The sequence below is a fragment of the Puma concolor genome, chromosome B3 (assembly GCF_028749965.1).
Source record: "Puma concolor isolate L17-30 chromosome B3, mPumCon1.1.hap2, whole genome shotgun sequence".
NCBI lineage: Eukaryota > Metazoa > Chordata > Mammalia > Carnivora > Felidae > Puma > Puma concolor.
This window is the reverse complement of record NC_141672.1, coordinates 136,361,389-136,382,938: the sequence shown is the minus strand read 5'-3', so window position 1 is coordinate 136,382,938 and position 21,550 is coordinate 136,361,389. Positions and strand designations below refer to the sequence as shown.

At 43.5% G+C, this 21,550-nt stretch overlaps 1 protein-coding gene across 9 annotated transcripts in view; it reads left to right on the top strand.

Moving 5' to 3' along the window:
* Positions 1 to 21,550, top strand: part of MCTP2 (multiple C2 and transmembrane domain containing 2) — a 247,840-nt gene that overhangs the window by 104,114 nt on the left and 122,176 nt on the right. For 6 of the 9 annotated variants that reach the window (XM_086711463.1, XM_086711462.1, XM_086711460.1 and 3 more), the window contains 2 exons: positions 9,632 to 9,796; positions 12,002 to 12,132. In XM_086711463.1, coding sequence (XP_086567589.1) covers positions 9,632 to 9,796; positions 12,002 to 12,132 — 296 coding nt within the window. Of the gene's footprint in view, positions 1 to 8,115; positions 8,277 to 9,121; positions 9,797 to 12,001; positions 12,133 to 21,550 lie in introns of those variants that run through there. The other 3 variants (XM_086711466.1, XM_086711467.1, XM_086711468.1) reach the window with 3 other exon arrangements.

The window sequence follows — 21,550 nt, the reverse complement described above, 5'->3', positions numbered from 1 at the left end:
TAATAAAACCTTTGATGAATAGAGCTCGTTGAATGCTACTCATGATCTTACAGGAGAGATGCGGTTTATATCTTGGTGGAGAATTTCAATTGTCAGGTTAACTTTTCACAGCTTAGAGTTTGCAGGTTTTGGAGAGGAAAGTGATAGAGCTTCTAATTTCGCTTATGAAATTGAGTCACGTGGAAAATCTGGAGGTCCTGTGATTAACCTTCTGGAAAAGTAGTTAAAATGCCCTGATCAACCTATCTTGGTATTTTTAAACTGTCAGCTGCTTTTTTTAGGATTTCTATATTATATTTAAAAATTAGGGGCGCCTGGGTGGTGCAGTCGGTTAAGCGTCTGACTTCAGCCAGGTCACGATCTCGCGGTCCGTGAGTTCGAGCCCCGCGTCAGGCTCTGGGCTGATGGCTCAGAGCCTGGAGCCTGTTTCCGATTCTGTGTCTCCCTCTCTCTCTGCCCCTCCCCCGTTCATGCTCTGTCTCTCTCTGTCCCAAAAATAAATAAAACGTTGAAAAAAAAAATTAGGTAACAGAAGTTTGACATAGAGAAGATTACTCAGCTATGACTATCTAAAATGTTACCAGTCCGAAGTAATATATTATCTGTAAAATGTTGTTGACTTTTTCACCTCAATCTTATTCTTTTAATGGCTTAAGTTTATTTAGATGATTGCTTCTTAAGCCCCGTAAGTTTATAATTTTGCATCCATCCATAGAGGCCAAGGGCGGCAGACTCTCTTGTAAAGTGTTTTCTTACTACGTTGACCTTGACCGTAACGTAGTAAATTTGTAGAGATCGCCTTTAAAAGTAGGTTCAGATTTCTCCCAGAGCCTCTGTTTACCTTTTGATGAGCCTTTTTCACATGAGAATTGAGAATTTGATTTCATAGGGCCTGAATCAGATAACTAGCTCTTTTTAGACATTTATTCTACACAATCTTGGCTGTGAACAGATTTCCAAACCTTCCTCTCTCTTTCTAATGCATGTAACACTTAACAGAGATAGAAAATTAACAGCAGTGACTTCTCTAATATCAGATAGCTTAATGGGGGGGGGATCCCTGCAAATCACTAACTGTATTCAGAAATCTGAGTACGTACATCCACACCTACCTGCTTCCCCTGCACTTTCATTTGGGTTTTTGTAGGTTCTGTGGCTGACCACAGTTCTTTATTTACACTTTTTTTTACTTTAGATGCATTTCCCCTGTGATGAGAACCTTGCGGGGTGGGGGTGGAGGGTTTTCGTGCGATTCCGTTTTCAGAAACAGAAAAAAAAAAGTTTTCCCCACAAAAATATATGCAGGCTCACATAAGCAGATTCTGTGTCAGTTTTAGCCAGTTTGATTTTATCCTCAGTGCACAGGACCCCCGTGCAGGGCTTAGCCCACTTGTAGGGAGAAGCCACCTGGCGGCATGTTAGAGAATGAAGAAGGCACAGGAAGGGCCAGTGGCATCCGTGGTGTCAGGTCAACGCCATCATACCCGCCTGCTCCATGAAACACAAAACCCGGAAGGGTGAGGGCTTTAAGAGGGCCACTGCCTGCCAATGTCACCGGGCTGTCCCCTGGCTGTCAGCATCCCGACCTGAAGCGCCTGCTGCTTATGTCCCCTCCCACACCTCCTACAAGAAGAAAAAAAAAGGGGGGGGGGACTATTTTGCATAGCCCTTCTTTTGACCACTGTTTCATGCAGTTGTGGGTCCGCGATCGGAGGGAAGAGACACGACCTGGGCCAGTGTGGCTTTTTTTTCTTCCGCATGAAATTAGTCGGCCAGTGGTGCCATTTTGGGGGCTGTTCAGCGTCCTCTTCTTCTGTCTTTGTTCCTGTCTGTTATTCCAGGGGCTGATAACCACAGGATACGTTTTCTAGGTTCCCCTGCCAGGTGGCTTCCAGCTGGAATTGGTAGGAGACTACAGGGTGGGAGAATTTCCACGGTCATCTCTCCTTTTGCCTTCTATTTCACGTGGGGTCTTCGGCACGGGCTGCATTTTTCATTTGCCTTTAGACCTGCTATGGCTTCAGGGTGAGCCTGATCCCGGTATTGACTCTTCTTGCCTGGCCAGCCCCGGGTTTGCAGAAGTTCAGCCCTGACGGCGGAAGCCAGCCCTGTGTCTGTTTTCGCAAGCCACGCTGTAACAGCGGTGTGCACCTGTGTAGGCGTCGTCTCTAACTGGCAGTGACAGAGTATTGTAGTTGGGACAGAGACCTAGCGGCCTGAAGCCTAAATTCTTACTCTCTGGACCTTGGCAGGGCAAGTTTGTCTTCCTCCCACTCCAGCCCGAGGAGGGTTAGGCTGTCCTTTTTTGCTGCTTACCTTAGGTATTCTCAGCGTTGCCTCTTTGGTCTCTCGGCCGTCCCGCACCTGTTCTCTGCACGATATTCCCTCCACCTTCAGTCCCAGGAATGGTTTTCTTTTTCTGGTGGGTTCGGATACAGCCTATCAGGCAAAGCCTTTGCTTTTGGCTTTTTTGGGTACTTTTAGAATGGTCACTACTTTGCAAATATCATGAATCACATGATGATGGTTCTGCGTGAATTTAGGTTTTTTTCTCTCTGCCTTCTTTCCCTTTTTCTGCTTTCCTTTTTTTCTCCTTTTTGCTCGATCTGTCCCTCTGTTTATTTAAAAAAAATTTTTTGAGTGTTTATTCATTTTTGAGTGATACAGAGCATGAGCAGGGGAGGGGCAGAGAGCCAGAGAGGGAGAGACAGAATCCGAAGCAGGCTCCAGGCCCTGAGCTGTCAGCACAGAACCCGATGTGGGGCTCGAATTCATGAGCTGTGAGATCATGAAGTGAGCCGAAGTTGGACGCTTAACCGACTGAGCCACCCAGGTGCCCCTCTCCTTCTGTTTACGTCTGACATCTAGGACTTCTGGAAGGCAGTCTCTAAATTTAGGTAACTATCTCTACCTATCTATCTTTCTAATCGAATCTGTCTAATATATCTATATCTCTTTAACCTAATTTACTTGTCTGAATGTCTGTGTCTGTCTGCTTGTCTGTCTATCTATCTATCATCTATTGGGCATGGGCCCAATGCTGAATATCTTAACCCTGATGCCTCTGCTGCCTTGCTGTGAAGTCAAGGTCAGCATTACCCTGGGCAGAATGATCTCTAGGGATCATCCTCATTTCTAGGGGCCTCGGTCGTGGCTCAGGTAAGGCCCCGGATCTGTGGGCACTCTCAAACCTTGTGTGTGCTCTAGACCAGAAAAACAGAGCCACTGCCTTCCTAAACTTTTCACGTGAGAATCCACTTCAGCCGAAACCTTCTCACTGAGCACGTCCTGAGGATTCACAGATGAACGGGACTTAGCCGTGGTGACTGCCCAGTCAGCGGGAGACTTGAGAGAAGGGAGGGAGGGGTATTCAGAGGGCACGGTCAGACCTTTTCCTAGCCTCCAAGGTGGGCTGAGTGCTGAAGACAGAGCAAGCTTTCAGAGGAGGACTGCAGTGAATCTTAACCAAATGAGACGGAGGAAGAAGTGAATGGAGATAGGATAGTATAAAATAGTGTGGTCCACGGCAAGTGGTCTGATGTACTTATTATCAGGCTTCAACCAGTTGGGGTTTCAAAATGGAGCAGCATCGATATCACCTGGAAATTGTTAGAAATGAGAATTTGTGACCCGCCCCCCCCACGCCTACCCCGCCAACATTTCAGACCTCTTGAATCAGAATCTCTGGGGATGGGGCCCCCCGCAATCTTTCTGTAATCCTTCCAGGGGATTCTGAAGCACATTTGATTGAGAACCGCGAGGTACGGCCGTCCTGGATAGGGGTGCCCTTGAGGTATTTTATTTTTTATTTGTTTTATTTACTTTATTTGTTTATGTTTTAATTTTTTAAATGTTTGTTTATTATTGAGAGAGATGGAGCACAAGTGGGGGAGGGGCAGAGAGAGAGAGAGAGAGAGAGAGAGAGAGAGACACACACACACACAGAATCCGTATCAAGCTCCAGGCTCTGAGCTCCAATCTGTCAGCCCAGGGCCCAACGCAGGGCTTGAATTCATGAACCATGAATTCAAAGTTCGGTACTGAGCCACCCAGGTGCCCCGCCCTTGAAGTATTTTAAGTGAAGGAGAGACACAGAAATATGGAACAGAAAAGGGAAGGCCAGCAGGGTGACACATGTGAATCCAGAAATACTAGACAATGGGTGTTATTACATATGAGCACAACATTTAACTTTGAGCTTCTTAGAGGTTAGGGTGAAAAAGAAAATCTTGTTGAATCACTTTATTTTATTGTATTTATTTTAGAGACAGAGCACATGAGTGGGGAGAGGGGCAAGAGGGGGGAGGGAGAGAGAGAGAGAGAGAGAGAGAGAGAGGGGAGAGAGGCAGGCGCAGGGGGAGAATCCCAAGCAGGCTCCACATTTAGCATGGAACCCAACATGGGGCTCAATCCCATGACCCTGGGATCATGACCTGAGCTGAAACCAAGAGCCGGGCACTCAGCCAACTGCTCACCCAGGCTCCCCTTTCCTTTTCTTTTCCAGTGATAGGAAGAAATGCATTAGAAACATTTTCCTGGTCCTAAGCCCTAAGAAGTGGGTATTTATAGACTTGATCGTTTTGTTGTTTTTAATCTTAATCTAATTCATATTTTTGAGTGCAAAAACAGAGCAATGATACTTTGCAATGAAAAAAAATGTTAAATCTCCTCTAAAACTTTTACAGCTAATATGTCTGTACAACCTACAGATTATTCATTTTCCTCGAGACTATAATCTAGTTTTCCCATACAAATACAAATCTCATGGTCCGTGTCCACGTGGGAGATTTAAAAGGCTTTCTTTATATCCTTAGGCAAAGATTTTTGTGTAGTTCTAGGAGAATTTATGCCCACAGCATCCTCTTCGGATGATATAAGAAGCCGCCAAGAAGGAGCTTCTCTGGGAGCCTGCTGGATGCATGTATGGACCTTCTCATGTCATGCTATAAAAGCTGTTGACAATGAACAGTTGTTTTACATGTTAAAAATGCTTGGAAGGAATATTTCAGGGGAACCTTTTATAGACTGAATGTTCTCCCTTAGCTTTTCTTAAGCAATGCCTAGCAGAGTCGAATCCTGTTGTGTTGTTCATTTTGCTTACAAAGTTAGCGACTTTTTTTTCCCCCTGTGCATTTGTTTCCACTGCCACCTCCTTTCTCACAGTGACTTAGGGAAACGAATCAACGAGAGTCGAAACAGGACCCATCGGCAGCGTTGGAACACGTGTTTCTAGACTCCAGTAACTGAGACGGTAGAAAAGTGACCCACACGATATTTGGCACCTAGTTAGGTATGCCTTCCTAGAACAATCTTGAGAAAATTTTTTTGCCCTGCCCTTCTTTTTCATTTCTGGCTCTTCAAAAAAAGTTTTTTTGGTGTTTTGTCATACCCAAGGGAGTACTTCAGGTAATGACTTTGCGGTATCCATCAGCATAGTGTGTCCCAGAGAGGGGCACAGCTAGCTGTAATGTTGCTTTTGATGACTACAGGCTGTGGCCCCGGCTCCCGGACGGCATGGTACTTCTTCCAAGCTCTTTCTTAACTCTTAACCTCCTTGCCGTTCTTCCTGGCCCACGACAGAGAGGAGGCACTTGGCTGACAGGCCTGTCATTTCTGGGTTTTCTTAAGCAGCCATGCCAAGAGACCAGAGCCCATATCTCCATCTTCCCAGCATGCCACTTGGCCCAAATCCTTAAATAATGCATGTGGCTAAGCTGGAATCCATTTTCTATGTCCCCAGGAATGACAATCCATTCTCTGTTTTGAGAGCCTATTCCTAGATCAGAAACTTGTGAAGATTCTCCGCCTGTTGGGAGTGGAAGGTCCACAGCTCTTACCTTCAGGCCTGTTCTCTTTTTTCCCCCCCTTCCTTCCTTGTCCCCGGGATTGTCATGACCCGGAAGTGAATTGTTTCTGCAGCTTTTCATTTTTTCTGAAAGTCAGTCTGTTTCAAAGTTAAATATTGAACCTCAGGGGCACTTTGGTGGCTCCTTTGGTTGAGTGTTCGACTCTTGATTTCAGTTCAAGTCATGGTCCCAAGGTCGTCGGATGGAGCTCTGAGTCGTGCTTTACATGGAGCATGGAACCTGCCTGAGATTCTCTCTCTCTCTCTCTCTCTCTCTCTCTTTGTCCTTCCTTCCCTCTCCCCCACTCTCGTGCACACACTCTCTCTCTAAAATTAAAACATAAATAAATAAAAAGATAAGTATCATACCTCGTATTCACCAGTAATAACGAACGTGTGTGCTTCAGATGGAAGTTATGATTTCTGTCCAGAAGAACGGTGTGGATTTGGTGGGGTGGGGGGCCAAGGAAGAGAGAGAGAGAGCCTATGAATGAAACAACATAGAAATAGTAAAAGGTTCTGATTCCTTTGGGAGGAAGGAGAAAAATAGCAAAACCCTGATGTACTATATTTTATCCTTTATGTCGGCTGAGAAATTAGGGTCAGGACCCAGAAACTTTGCTCTATCTCCTGGTGTTTGTTTCAGCTCAGGTGGGGTGGGCTTCTCCTTTGATGGGTCATTTCCTTGTCTCCCTTCACATTCCAGGCTGCATTAAGATGACAAATTTCACTTATGGGCTCAGGCACAGACGTGAAAACCTGAGCTATGGAGCTAACAGGGTGAGTGCAGAGGAGTGGATTTATTGGGGGGAGAAAGGGATTGTTCCAAGAGCACAGCAGATTTGGGGAGCCCGGCCCTGCATCAGAGAGTGCACAGGATGGCCCGGACAGTACCCGCCTCTCCCCCATCAGCCCTGGTCTGAGGCCTCATCACTTGCCCCAAGGCTGAAGACACATGTTAAAGTAATTACGAGACTTCTTTAAAGCACACACACACACACACACACACACACACACACACACTCCAGAATATGTTGTTCGTAGATGTGCAACTTTATTTGGACATCACCTGAAAGCAGGTTTTGCAGAAAAGATTGAGGGCGAAATACGTAGAATAAAGGCCTTGTGTTCTTTTCTATCTGTGAACTCCACAATAAATAGCTCACTTCTCCTACCCTGCCTTTAGTGAGGAGAAAAAAAAAAAATCTTGGACAGCAAAGAGCAAGTCCATCACATCAAACATGACTGCGTTAAATACTAAAATGTTCAAAGTCCAACTGAGATAGATAAAGGCTTTGATGGAAAGTGGATATTTCCCAGGGACATTACAAGCAATAATCCAGATGTTATGCTGTAATGCAACTAGTGTCGTGGATAGATCAGGAGATCCAGCCAAGCCGCGCCTGATGTAGGCCTTAGCCTTGCCCTCCCATGCTGTTCCGCCATATGGAACCTATCTCTCGGCCCTCTTAATAACCAGCTTTGGATTCCATTTTCACAGAGCTCATAGAGCTAAGTGGGGCTGTTTTATGGACAAGTTAGATAGAAGCCTTTCCAAGATAAACATCCAATTTGAAATTAGGACATACCAAGCCACAAAATTATTTTAGGGCATATTTCATGGAAGCCCTGCCATTTTTCTTAGGCAATTGCCAGACTGGAGGATGCCCTTTGATCCCATGTGGACATTACTCCCTTCTTTATAAAAAGGATTTTGAAATAGTTGCAGTGTTTAGGGAGGAATATATCTGTCGGAACTTTGAAGCATGGCCATGGGACAGGTCATGCTTTAGCTTGTTGGTTGGCAAGTCAAACTTTAAGAAGAAAAAAGAAAAAAAAAAAAAGGGAATTGTAGCCGGATATATGAATCAAAATCTCATTTTCCTTTTAAAGATAGAAGTTTTCAGCCCGTGTGCTTAATAAGCTATAAAATGTACTCGGTGTATCCACATCTATATGCTCAAATATAAATTTATAAACACATACGCATATATGTTTGTATATGTGTCTGTTGGTGTACTGTGTCGGCGTGTGTTGTGTTTAATTAACATGAAATCGCTTGACTTTAATACTTTCATAAAGCTTTTTTTATTGAATATATTCTCTCCACAACCAAACTGGAAATAGAAGTTCAGAAAGAATCGTTCATGTTCTCCAGAGGAGAGGGATTTTTTTTTTTTCTTTTTAAAATGAATTATTTTCCCTTGCCCCCTCCCTGCTCTGTCTCGGCACCTCCAAAACTCGTGCGTGCGTGTGTGTGTGTGTGTGTGTGTGTGTGCATTTTAAGACAAGAGCAGCGCAGATGTGAAGTTTGAGAGTGTGGACTTCCTTGAATGTGCTTTGCTTAAGGTCGTCATAAAATGATCAAATGCTTGGTGGCTTGTTGCCGCACCATTTATTAAGAGTGGTGGAGTAACATGTGTTGGATGAGGTAAGCTGGTATATAATTAATACGGTACTGACATACCATTTGTTGTGATAAATTGTGACTAACTGGTGTCCGAGCGAATTGGTGTCTGAATGATCTCAAAGATATATTGAGTAGATGACAGGAACGAATATATAGTGTTAGAAATTCATGGCTTTACTATGGTACTTTATGCCATTTACATTCTCCAGTCCATTTATTTCTCCTTCAAATACGCCCGCCTCTGCTCGTACCATTTCACGTATCGAGCGGCGAACGTAGATCAACTCCACCAACTCAATGCAGCGTGCGGATCGGGTGGGGATCCTCATTCAGACAAACTAACCATAAAAAAGACACGGTGGAGACCTTCAGGGAAATGTGACTCTGTGCTGGGTGTCTAACGATATTAAGGGAATTATGGTTATTTGTGTTGAATGTGGTCACGGCAGGGTGCTTCTGTAAAAACACATATGGGTTTTGCTTTCAACTCTTTCAGCCCGAGAAAAAGAGTGAAGGGCTAGATGAAGTCAGATGGGCAAAAGGTGGAATCAGATGGATCAGCACGTGGAGATTTATATACCATGCTCTCTGCCTTTGTGCGTGTTTGGAAATTTCCATAGTGGAAATTAAAAATAAAGTGTGCGTGTCCTCTTTATAATTTAATAATCGGGGATGTTTGCTCTCCTCTACATTCTGTTTAAGGTGTGTGTGAGTGTGCATGAGTAATACAATTTAGAAAAGGAAAAAAAACAAACAAACAAGTAAAGAGTTACCCAATCTCTACTGGATCCCAGGCGCCGTGCTAAGGACGTTATACATCCTTCCCCTCCCTGCAGATCTGCAAATCGCATTTGCCTGGCTGGTTGCTTCCAGGCTGTATCTGGAGTTGTGAATCTCACTGTGGTGTTGGGCATTTTAGGAGCAGCCCAAGGAATAAAGGGAAGTGTGGACAGATTTGAGTGTGAAGGATAAATTCAAAACCGTTATTGCTAAATGCCCAGAGGTATTTTGTTTGCCTGCAAAGCAATGCCTCGCTCCTGTCTCTCTGTTCCCAGAATGCCTTTCTTCCCTTCCTTCTATTAAAATAGCTGAAGGATTCCTACCACGGAGCGCATCTGGGTGGGAGGATAGGCCAGGGCCAAATCCAAGCGTTGTTCCTAATCATCCTTCACTATACTTTAGAAGTCCAGGGCTGGAGAAGGAAACCACATAACTGTGCCTGCAGGTTGGCCAAATCCTGAAGACAAGTAACACTTTCAGCAGCTAGGGAGTGCTATTCCTGATCCCCATACTGAGAGCTGGAATTTCTGTGATCACCAAAGTCACACTCAGGAATTATCAGCACGTTGATCTGTCCTCTTCTTTCTTTGCTTTAGTCCTCTTTGATACGCAACTTGCGACTCTCAGAGTCCTTGAAAAAGAACCAACTCTGGAATGGGATTATAAGTATAACCTTGTTGGAAGGGAAGAATGTATCAGGAGGAAGCATGACAGAAATGTTTGTCCAGTTAAAACTGGGAGACCAGAGGTATAAAAGTAAGGTAAGTTCTGTCAATTCCTTAAGAAGAAGCATACCTTTGGTAATAAAAGGACTGAAAAAAAAATGTTTCCCACTCTAAATTTCACAAGAAGAGGAGAATTTTATTTTTCGCCCTCATAACAGTGTTAGGAGCATCCCGGGCCACAAAATAATCTATAACTGAAGCCAATTGGTATACCTGTTTGGTTGCTTAGCATAATTTATTTTAATGTAGTTAACTGGTGCTAGAGAAAGCTTATGAAATAATAGATTTGGATGCATTGATTTATTTTTGTTTTGAAAATAAGCAAGCTGTTGTTTCATAGATTGCAGGAACGGGATAACCAAATATTTTCAAAATCCTACAAAAATAATAGTGTAATATATTTATATGAAAACATTTGAGAAAAGTAAAAAGTTCTCAAAACCATCTACTTTTTGCTTTCTCTTACTTGTAGGTATTAACACCCAAAATAGACAGACATTTGATGTGGGGTTTTTTGTGATTTTGTTTTTAAAGTATTAGTGATTTTTTTTTTTGAACAAAAGTAATGGCGTTTGTAGCCGCCTTTAAAAATCAATCATCTTCTTCTCCTGAAACAAATTCCACTTAATTTTTAATCTTAGTAATTTGGCGTGGTTTTTATTTCAAAAACCATAGTCTCCAAACCATGGTAATTAATTCGTTTTACATAACTGTCAGACAGGAATATTTCCTAAGTTTTATGGATTGGGGGAACGAGGGTACTTGAAAGTTAAGTCACTTGCCAAAAGCTACATGGAAAAAAAAAATGCAAACCAAACAAAACATTGGTAGAAGATTTTGAAAATAGACCCGAGGATATTTGCAATTCGGGCTTTCCCGTGTAGAGTCTGTAACAGATGAAGATATGTGCAATTGGAAAATGATTTAGGGAGCAGAAGTTGGTCTCTGCTGTATACTTTTAAGTGCAAAATCAAACATTAAACATCATTTACCCCACCACAAGGAGTAAAGAATTAAAGCTCACACTGGAGAATCATTTTTGAAAAATATGAAAAATCAGAGGCGGGTTAACAGCCGAAATATGCAGGCATTTATTTTAACCAGCTAGTTTCAGGCTGTACCTTACAGTGAACGTAGCCAGAGTGAATGCATCTCTCCACGAAGGTCCCTGTAGCCAGCCAGGGTCAGGCTAAGGATTTATAAGAAAAATTATTCATCGCTAAGTACGCTCAGCCCCCCCGGGGTAAGGTGAAGTGCAGAATTAGCCCAGCATTTGCTACCTGCCCCCTTGAGGAATATCACATTTAATTTGTGTGGTTGAGTTTCTTTTCTTCCATGGTTTCTAAATTCTGTGAGCTGATATATTAAGCTCAATGTAGAAAACAGCTGAAATGATAATACGTGATGTGGGCTACAGCCGACATCCGAGTTATCCCTGATTCCCCTGGCGGTAATAGTTTGGCGCTAGGATTTCTAGAATTTCATAGTTGACTCTAGAGCCTGATAAGTCAGTGCCCGGCATTCCTGCTGATTTTTAGTCACGAATCGAATCTCGACGTAAATGAAACAAAAGCAAAAATGCTGCTAACTGATCAAACACACACGATCGGAGAACACAGAAACCCTTGTAGAATTTTCACACCACCGTGCGTCATCTCACGGTGTGGCAGCCGTGAGGCTTCTTAGTCTTTCACACTCGAGTGACCGGATTCAGGAAACTCGGACTGAAACGTGCAAGTTACGGGTTTCTCACGCAATGCATCGGACAGATGTTAATTAACACCACAAACTGCTAATTTATATACTCCTTAGGCCAGCACTGAGTGGATGTGCTAATAAAAATGTTACTTGCATCCGGTTCACCAATCCGTAGTCTCTTTTGTGAGAGGGAGCAACTGTAAATGTCTACTGAGATGTGTTTTCCGTGTATATAATACCTATATAATTTATGGTTCCTGGTGGGGTAATTCCTTGTGGGGTTACTCTTTTTTAACTTGCTGGAGAAATTATTGAATCTGGGGGGTGAGCTAAGAGGGTAGCGATGTTTTGCCAATTCCAGAACCCTCAAAGTCCCTTTGGTTCCCAAACAGAAAGTTTAGCTTTCTCGGGGGGGGGGGGGGGGAGGGGGAGGCCCATCGCCATGACTTCCTGCCGTTTAGCAATGACATGTATGTGTATGTAGCTGCTTTAGCGACAAATGGCATTTTGAGAAAGTAAATATCATAACCGCATGTTTTCTAGACACTGTGTAAGAGTGCAAATCCGCAGTGGCGGGAACAGTTTGACTTTCACTACTTCTCTGACAGGATGGGCATTTTGGACATTGAAGTGTGGGGAAAGGACAGCAGAAAGCACGAGGAACGTCTGGGCACGTGAGTCTGCTTTGCTTTCTAACTCGTGGGAGACGCGTGGGCAGCTCGCGTCTGCATGGAGCTGCTCAGAGACAATGTCTTGATCTGGGTGGGCTTAGAGTCAAAACCTCATATCCCCACCCCGGGAGCCATAAGTCAGCTGGACCCTAACCTGGGGAAAGGTTTTGTTCTTGTTTTAACTGGTAAATGCCATTTAATATTGATTAAAACAGAAGAAAATTGTTATGTGTGGGAAATTCTCTAAAAAAAAAAAAAAAAAAAAGACATCGGGCCATTTCAGACAATCTGCGAAATGGTTATGCATATGGCCCTTGAACAGCATGCGTTGAACTGCGTGGGTCCACTTACATGCATTTTTTTTTTTTCCAATAAATACAGTATACTAAGCGTCTTTTCTCTTCCTTAGGATTTTTTATAAGAACGTTTTCCTTTTCTCTAGCTAACTTTATTTTGGGAATACAGTGTCTGACACCGATAATATACAAAGTTATGTGTTAATTGTTTGTACTGTCGGTAAGGCTGCTGGGCAACAGGGGGCTGATTTAGTAGTTGAGTTTGGGGGGAAGTGAAAAGCTATTTTTGACTGTGTGGGGTCATCAGCGCGCATGACCCCTGCACTGTTCAGTAATCAACTGTGTAAATTTCCAGCGTGCCCTCTAATTTTGGTTTTGATACTTAGTAAAATACCCTACAAGTTAGTAAGAATATCAGCCGTGGTGTCTCAAATGATGGGAGATCTTTCAGTGTCCTTCATGAGCTGTGTGGCAAACCGTCATGAAATCTGTTGAGCCGACTTTCTGTATTCTACGTCTCTTTACTTTGCACCCTCCCAACTCCATTGGGGCTCTCACCCTCCCGTAACCAGCGATACTATGACTGTTACGGCTTTCTTCTGGCTTGTAGTAATGTCATTAAATGAGACTGTGCCTGCACTGTGGCTGGCCCGTGGTAAGTACGGTGGACATCGCGGTGGAAGCATACATCATCTCTGATCTTTCAAATAGCCCTGCAGGTTGGCAGCATTATTCTCCTTTCTGAGATGAGGGGACAGAATGCAAGAGGTTTACAAATGACTTGGTCGTGGACTTCAGAGCAGCAGGTGCCAGGGCTAGGAGTCTGTGTTTTCCAAGACCGATTTCTTTCCACCAAATCCCTGCCTTGTGTTCATCCCGTATCCAATTTTTCATCCCGATTCTTCACCCCGGTACAATGTGTACACAGACCTTAAATCTCGAATGTAAGCATGCAAAGGGCTCTCAACAGCTGTTGGTCATCTTTTCCAAACCAAGGACTCCGGAACCTTGGGTTCAGAGAGGTGCCTGGGGCTCGGCCCTTGGAGAACGGAGAGTCTGCTAAAACCTCTGTCGTGAAGCCAGAGCAGCTCAGCCCTTGCCTGTCGTCTGCATTGGGGTTCAGACTGAGGGAAAGTCCTCTTGCTGAGATCTAAACATTGAAGACAGCTCCTCTAATGGGACCCCTGATTTTTACCGATGAGGAAAGGCGGAGGCCCAGAGAAGTGCATGTTCTTCTGTCGGCAGGGAACTTAGAGGCGGAGATGGGACGAGACCCAGCGAACCCAGTCCCTTGTACGCTGCTTTTTCTACGTAAAATACTGAGCACAGCGTCTGGCACACAGAGCGTTGGATCTTCCTGCCGTCGCCCCGTCCCTCCTCAGCAGCTCTCCTGAGGTAGACGGGTGGCGAGTTTGGTACCCACGGAACATTCCTCTGGTGTTTTCTCAGTGGAGGTACCGTGTCCCGGGGGACTGTCCGGCATGTTGCAGGAGGTTTAGGAAATCTGGCTCTCACCCACCTGATTCCGGATACTAGTCTCTCTCCCCAGTGGTTGTGTGGGAGATATACACACGGCACATCCACATTCCATCACACGTATCCAGACACCCCCCGGGGGAACAGCATGTCACCAGTTGAGACCTCAGCTCTTCCAGCCTCCCTGGGGCACAGCCCGGGTTGCAGGGCTTCATGTGGCTCTCTTGTCCCCAACACTCTGCTGAGCCCACAGCTGGCCGCCATTGCTTTATTGCCAACCTCGTGGTTTCGGTCGGTGCGTTCAGATAGCAGACTAGGTCCTGTCACCCTCCGGCTCCCGCAGGAGGTCTCCCCCTGGCCATTTTGCAGATATAACCCGTCGGATGACTTTAGCCCGGTCTTGTCTCTCCCTCCTGCACCCACACAGGGTAACTGAGGCACTTCTGACGTTCCCCACTACTTCTGACACTTGTCACCGCTGTGACATTGCCAGTGCCCTCCCAACGCTCACGGTTAGGAGCCCCAGAAACCTCGTGCTGGCCCAGGGAGCAAGGATTGGTTACGTCAGTGCCCGGATACAGAGGATCCAGTGTCCCAAAGCGCCACCTGAGTGGTGGGAATTTGGGTTTCCAGGGATGAATGGCAAACGTGTTATTTTAGGAGGTGCCAGGACTAATGGCCTCTCGCCTCACACATCGCTGTGCTGCCACGTTTCCTTCACACAACAGGAAGTGCTTTGCCAAATGAGTATTGAGTTTCTTCGTGGCCACGAAAAACCATGTAGAATGTCCAATTTAGTCTATGTTTTGTCATTTGAGTATCAATTTATTTTAGCGATTTCCTGTTTGCAACTTAGCCATGTACCTGGCCTGGGGGTCATGGCGTCCTTCCTCTTCATGGCTTTTATTTTTTTTTTAATTTTTTTTTTTCAACGTTTCTTATTTATTTTTGGGACAGAGAGAGACAGAGCATGAACGGGGGAGGGGCAGAGAGAGAGGGAGACACAGAATCGGAAACAGGCTCCAGGCTCCGAGCCATCAGCCCAGAGCCTGACGCGGGGCTCGAACTCACGGACCGCGAGATCGTAACCTGGCTGAAGTCGGACGCTTAACCGACTGCGCCACCCAGGTGCCCCTCTTCATGGCTTTTAAAGGCTTCTTTTGGTATCCTTTACTTTTCCCTCTGCTGAGGTACAAACGATAGCAAAGATATCTCTTGGGAGCTGACTACGCAGCATTACCCTGAAGCCAACTTCCAGGTGGGGTGACAGACCTCCCCTAAAATATCTCCTGTTCCTCAGAGTTAAACAGGAGGTGGGGCCGGCATGGGCACACCCCAGACCTGTTCCATACGGGTCCTCCTTCCTTTCAATTTCACGCTTCTTTCCTTCTCGTTTCATTTTGTTGTCGTTGTTGTCATTGGAGGGCTCAGTTGTTTCATCTCCCAGGGCTGGGGAAATACCTTTTTGCATGAGGAAGCTCTCTGACAGTGTGAATGAGTCATGAACGTCTGTTAAGACCTGTCGCGTATTTTGTTTTTGGATCACACCTTGATGCTAGTACTCGAAAGCCCCACGTGGCCTCTCTGCGGAAATTCTTTTTGAGATTAATGTTGAGATTTTCCTCAAACGTTCCCCGCAACGTTCGCAACTAAACATATGCAATTTAAGAAAAAGAAATATGGATAGTAAAAGTCATGTATATATGAATATATATATCGAATATATATATATATATATATATATATATATATATACACACACACACACACATATATCTCAAAAAACAGTATAGACAATTTTGGAAACTTTTTGTAGAAGTTTGCAGGGAATAGGGGCTATCTTCAAGGACTTGATGTAAAGGACATCTGTTGGCCAAAGGATTGAGCCATGGCATTGGCCTTGGCCTTGGTGGGTTGCTAGCTTGATCGTGGTTCAGACATGGGCCTGCCTGATGGCCAGCCACCACCAGGATCTCCTAAGTCACCTGGAGCTTTCTGAAATCCTCTTGTACGAGGCTCCCTCTGCAGTCTTCTGAGACTCTTCTCAGAGTCTTCTCAGTCTAACTGAGCCACAAGTTAACCCAAGGGGGGGTTCGAGGCTGGTGAGATAAAGGTGTTTGAGCAGATCCAATGCCCTCTGGACCATGGTACCTACTAACTCCACTGTTTGTCCAAGAGCACAAACAAAACAAAACAAAATGGAAAAAAAAAGCAAACAAAAACACCAAAAAAGCAACACGACACAACACAAAACAAAACAACAGTCTCTGATTTTAAAGGCCACCAATGGTCCAGAGACAGTGAACTTTTCAGGGGAGTAAGAAATAAAGTTGAACTTTATTTCTAAGTTGAACCTGCTCCAACTTTTAACCAAGATGGCAAGAGTATACATATAGGTTATCCCATTGTAAACCTGGGCCATTTCAAAATAATCCTTTTGTTTTCTGAAAGTGTATTTTACAGTTCAAGGCGGTTTTAGAGATTAACTCATTATTATAGAATATTCTAGGCTTCACTGGGTTTTGAAAAGTTAAGAAGGACAATGTGCAAGTCCATTTCAACTGGGCTGCTTCAGAGGCAGCCCTCGGCCCCGCATGGTGCCTTGGAAAGTGGTGCTAACATTGTACTGGTTTATTAGTGACGCTGATGCCATAGAGAACCGGGGCTGGAATATTTCTCCGGACAAATTGCACCGCGTGTCATTGATCTGCTTTTACAGCCAGGCTTGACACATTCACCATTTTCTTCCTGTTCACCCCCTTCCTTAGCCTCTGAGATTTACAGCTTTTAAAACTACAGCACTCTTTTCTGCCCCTTGCATTTAAGTTAAAAGCTGACCAGTCTGTAATATAAAACAAGGAATTGTGGTAATGAATAAGAGGTTAAAAGCTATCATGGCAAGTGAAACTTGAGCAGGTTCGACTGACTGATATGGCAAAATGATGTGTTGAATTAAAACATTGAAATGCTGTGGGATTAATGGAGAAAGACAGGAACAGGAGGTCAGAAACAGTGCTAAATCAGCACATTATACGCCTGTGGGCTAGAGGAAAGCTTTACTACACATGCCTGTTGCAGAGGGAAAAAAATAGTAATTGAGTCGTCATTTTCTTCGGGTGAGGAGAAACATAGACTTTTCAATCTGAGAAGCACCTAGGAAATATATTGATTGCCGTCCCTTTCTCATGTAGAGGAGGAATTAAACGATGCACAGGATTTCATTACAACAGCAACAACAACAAAAAACCACTGCCTTTGCCATTTGGATTTTTTGACTTTGAGTTTCCTTGTGCCACTGGCCTTCGTTTGTTTGTTCGTTCGCTCTATTCAACAGAGAGCCCGTCATGTACCAGATGGCCTACAAAGTGCTGAGGATTCAGTGGAAGATGATACAGTGATGCATATAGTGCTGTCCTCAGACTCTATAAAGTTCTGGGGCGGCTGCATGTGAGCAGGCAGTGACTTGGGGGAGGGAGGGAGCAGCTCCCTGGAAGGACAGAGGTCTAAGCTGGAAGCCTCTAAAGATGGCGGGTTGGCCTGACCAGGAGATTGGAGGAAGAACACTGTCCTAACACAGGCACTTCTCTTGTGTGTGACGTCACACATGACGCCACAGGGACAGAAATTTGCCAGTGCTCATTAATCACGTAGATGCTCTGAGTATGTGTTTTCCACTTCGTTCCCAACAGACAGCAATTTTATAAGCTTTATTGCTGGGTCAGATTTGTTAACAAGTGTGTCATTGGATATGTCTGGCCACAGTTTCTTGGGCTGTGGTGAGCTAAACGCAAGGCTTTACAAATTATTTTTAGGTCAGTTTCCCTGATGACTTTGTCAGCGTGTCTGGATCGTCAGCAGCCAACCTTGTAAAATTTTAAAATACTATCATCGGTGTAATTCACCATAGGCCAAATTATTAACATTTCTGTAGATCACTGGTCAGCAAACTAGGGCCCATGGGCCAAATCCAGATGGCTACCTGTTTTCGAATAAAGTTTTATCAACTACCAGCCTTGTTCGTTTGTTTACATTGTCTATTACTGCTTTTACGCTGCAAGGGGAGTTGAGTAGGTTCAGCAAAGACCACATGGCCCGTAGACTTCAAATATTTACTTTTTGGCCCTTTATAGAAAAAAATAGTTTAGGTGCCTATTATTTATTACTTATTAGCTGGTGTGATAATTGAGCCAATTCATTCTACGAGAGCCATTTAGACCATCTATCTGAAAACTGAGTTTATTTTTCAAAGAAAATTTGCATATATCCTAGTAAGCTAGGCTTTCATAAATGCTCTGAAAATGTTGCCATTTGTGTAGTTGGGGAAGAAATTTAGAGGCTACAAAATGGAAGGGAAACCAATACATAACAGTCCTTGTAAAATTCTGGAATTAGACAGTGAGTCTGCAGTGTTTATAAGAATGAGAAAGAAGGGAGGAGTGGATGGTATTTTAATTTGCCCAGAAAGCTGGGCTGAATTTATTCCCTAGCATTCCTGGAGGCTCCTGGTGCACTCCGCCCGTAACAGGGAGCTACACAGATAAAGAAAGCCTGGGGAAAGAACACCAGATTCTGGAAAGCTTCAGTAGCACCAAGAGAGAGTTAAGAGACCAACTAAACATTATGGTATTTTCTCAGGGCAAAATCGGAAACCCTTTAGAAAATAGAAGACACGACCTAAGTGCTCCCTTCAAGGTTTTTTATGTTAAAAATGTCTTCGATGAAAGTATTTCAGATTTTTTTCTGTCTTAATGATTTTAGATTTCAGAGTACTTCTCTTCACTTGAACCTAAAAAAGAAAAAAAGTGTTTTGTTCACCCAATCCTACGAAAAAAAAAAAGAGAGATATTTTGTTCACACAGTAACTTCCCTTTCTTCGGGAGGCTCAGAGAGTATTGTGATAATATCTGCAATTCGGAAAGACCAACCCTTTTTATTTTGTATTTATTTTTTTTTTGAAGTCTTTGTTTGAATTCCAGGGAGTTAACATCCAGTGCTATGGTAGTTTCACGTGTCCACTACAGTAATTCAGCACTTCTGTACATCACCCAGTGTTCATCGGGATAAGATGCTTCCTCAATCCCCATCACCTCGTTCACCGATCCCCCCCGCCCCACCTCTCCTCTGGTAACCATCAGTTTATTCTGTATTAAGGGTATATATTGATTTGTCTCTCTTTTCCTTTGCTAGTTTATTTTGTGTTTCTTAAGGTCCACATATGAGTGAAACCATATGGTATTTGACTTATTTCACTTAGCATGATACTCTCTGCATCCATCCATGTCATTGCAAATGGCAAGATTTCATTCCTCTTTATGGCTGACATATGTGTGTGTGTGTATATATAAACATAAATATGTATATAACATATATCACATATATAACCCATATATAACACATATATTATATATATAACATATGTATCACATATATAACATATATCATACATATATAACATATCACATATATATCATATATCACATATATAACATATATATTACATATATATAACATATATACATAACATATAATACACACACACACACACACATATATATATATATATAAAACATACATATTTCACATCATCTTTATTCATCAGTTGATGGACACTTGCGTTGCTTCCATATCTTGGCTTATTATAAATAATGCTGCTACAGACATAGGTTTGCAGGTATCCCTTTGCATTAGTTTTCTTGTATTCTTTGGAAAAATCTACAGTAGTCCCATTGCTGGACCATAAGGTAGCTCTCTTTGTAACTTTTTGAGGAACATCCATAGTTTTCCACAGTGGCTGCACCAGTTTGCATAAGACAAGTCCCCTTTATAATTTTTTTTTTTTCTCCTGCTTTTGCTGATAATACAGTAACTCCTTCCTGGCTTGGCGTTAATATAAACAATTCTTCCAGCCTCTGGCTAATCTCCAGAGCTTCTGATTCTCCTTCAGACATGAGGATCAGCTGGAACAATGTGGGCTAAGGTTGGAATAGAGTAAAACAGAGGACAAGTTCTTGTATGGAATTCATTTCTTCTTACCCCCAGCTTTCCTCCTTTCTTCCAGAATGTGGGAATAAATGTGAAAGCCAGGTGGGTAGAAGAGAGGAAGAGGGCAATTCAGTTGCAGAAAGTTTATAGAAAGTCCTCTTTAGATGGGGTGCCTGGCTAGCTCAGTGGGTAGAGCACATGACCCTTGATCTCAGGGTTTGATTTCAGGCCCCATGTTGGGTGTGGAACCGACTTTAAAAAATTTAAAAAGTCATGTTTTTTTTTTATTTTTTGTAATTTTTACAAAAATGTTTATTTATTTTTGAGAGAGGCAGAATATGAGCAGGGGAGGGACAGAGATGGAGACACGGAATCTGAAGCAGCCTCTGAGCTGTCAGCACAGAGCCCGACGCGGGCCTCGAACCCACGAACCACAGGATCATGACCTGGGCTAAAGTCGGACGCCTATCCAACTGAGCCACCCAGACGCCTCTCCCTCCCCCTCACCCCGGCCCCAAACGTCATCTTTATATGGGAGCTAGTTGTTCACACTAGAGAGAGGGTAGATGTAAATTCATTCTTAATTCTTTTATTTATTTTTTATTTTTTTTTTTCAACGTTTATTTATTTTTGGGACAGAGAGAGACAGAGCATGAACGGGGGAGGGGCAGAGAGAGAGGGAGACACAGAATCGGAAACAGGCTCCAGGCTCCGAGCCATCAGCCCAGAGCCCGATGCGGGGCTCGAACTCACGGACCGCGAGATCGTGACCTGGCTGAAGTTGGACGCTTAACCGATTGCGCCACCCAGGCGCCCCATTCATTCTTAATTCTTAAGATATCAATTTGCATAATGGGGCAGGGACCCTAAGAGGCTGGGTCATAACCCCGGTGCAGAAGGATCAGTGTTTAATTATGATTGACATGATGGTGATCTATCAATTTAATTTGTTCTTTTAAATCACTATGGAAATAAAAGTAAGTATTTGGCTAACCCCACTCATTAGCTAACTGGGCATGTAGACTGTAGGACTCTTTTATCTAAAATAGGCGGGGCTGTCTTCATGTATGTGTTCTTTCTTCACCATCCAAAGAATGTTTCGAAATGGGGTAGGTGCAAAAGTTTCACAGGGGACAGAAATGCGTAAAAAGTTTGTGGAGAAGTGTAATTTCTAAGAAGAAACCCAGTGCCTACTTTGCACTTTGTCTGGTACGTGATTCGACATTTGTTTAAGAAACTGCTCTATTCCAATGAGTTGTGCCTTGCAACAGGCAGTGTGAGAGTTTGCAGAGTTATTATAAACATGCTAACGCTGCTCACAGTCTTTGTAGATGACTTTTTAGAATTAACGTAAGGTTCGGTTTGGAATTATCGAAGAGAAATTTTATCGTTGCCTAATGATGCATCATTTTTGGCCCCTAATTTGCCTCTTGTCTCCAAGTAACTTCTGGTTGTTCAAAAAACAAAGCCACCGCTATTAACAGGAAGGTAAAATTCAAAGGATGAAAATAAATTGTCATCAGTAATGATATTAAGATGAATGTTCCATAAATAGTTTATTGCTAATTTGGACTAATGAAAGCGACCACCAGAAAAAACTCTTCCAAATTTGGGTCATTTCTCTTTCCACAAGAAAGAGCTTTATTCAATGGAAATGCAAAAAAAAA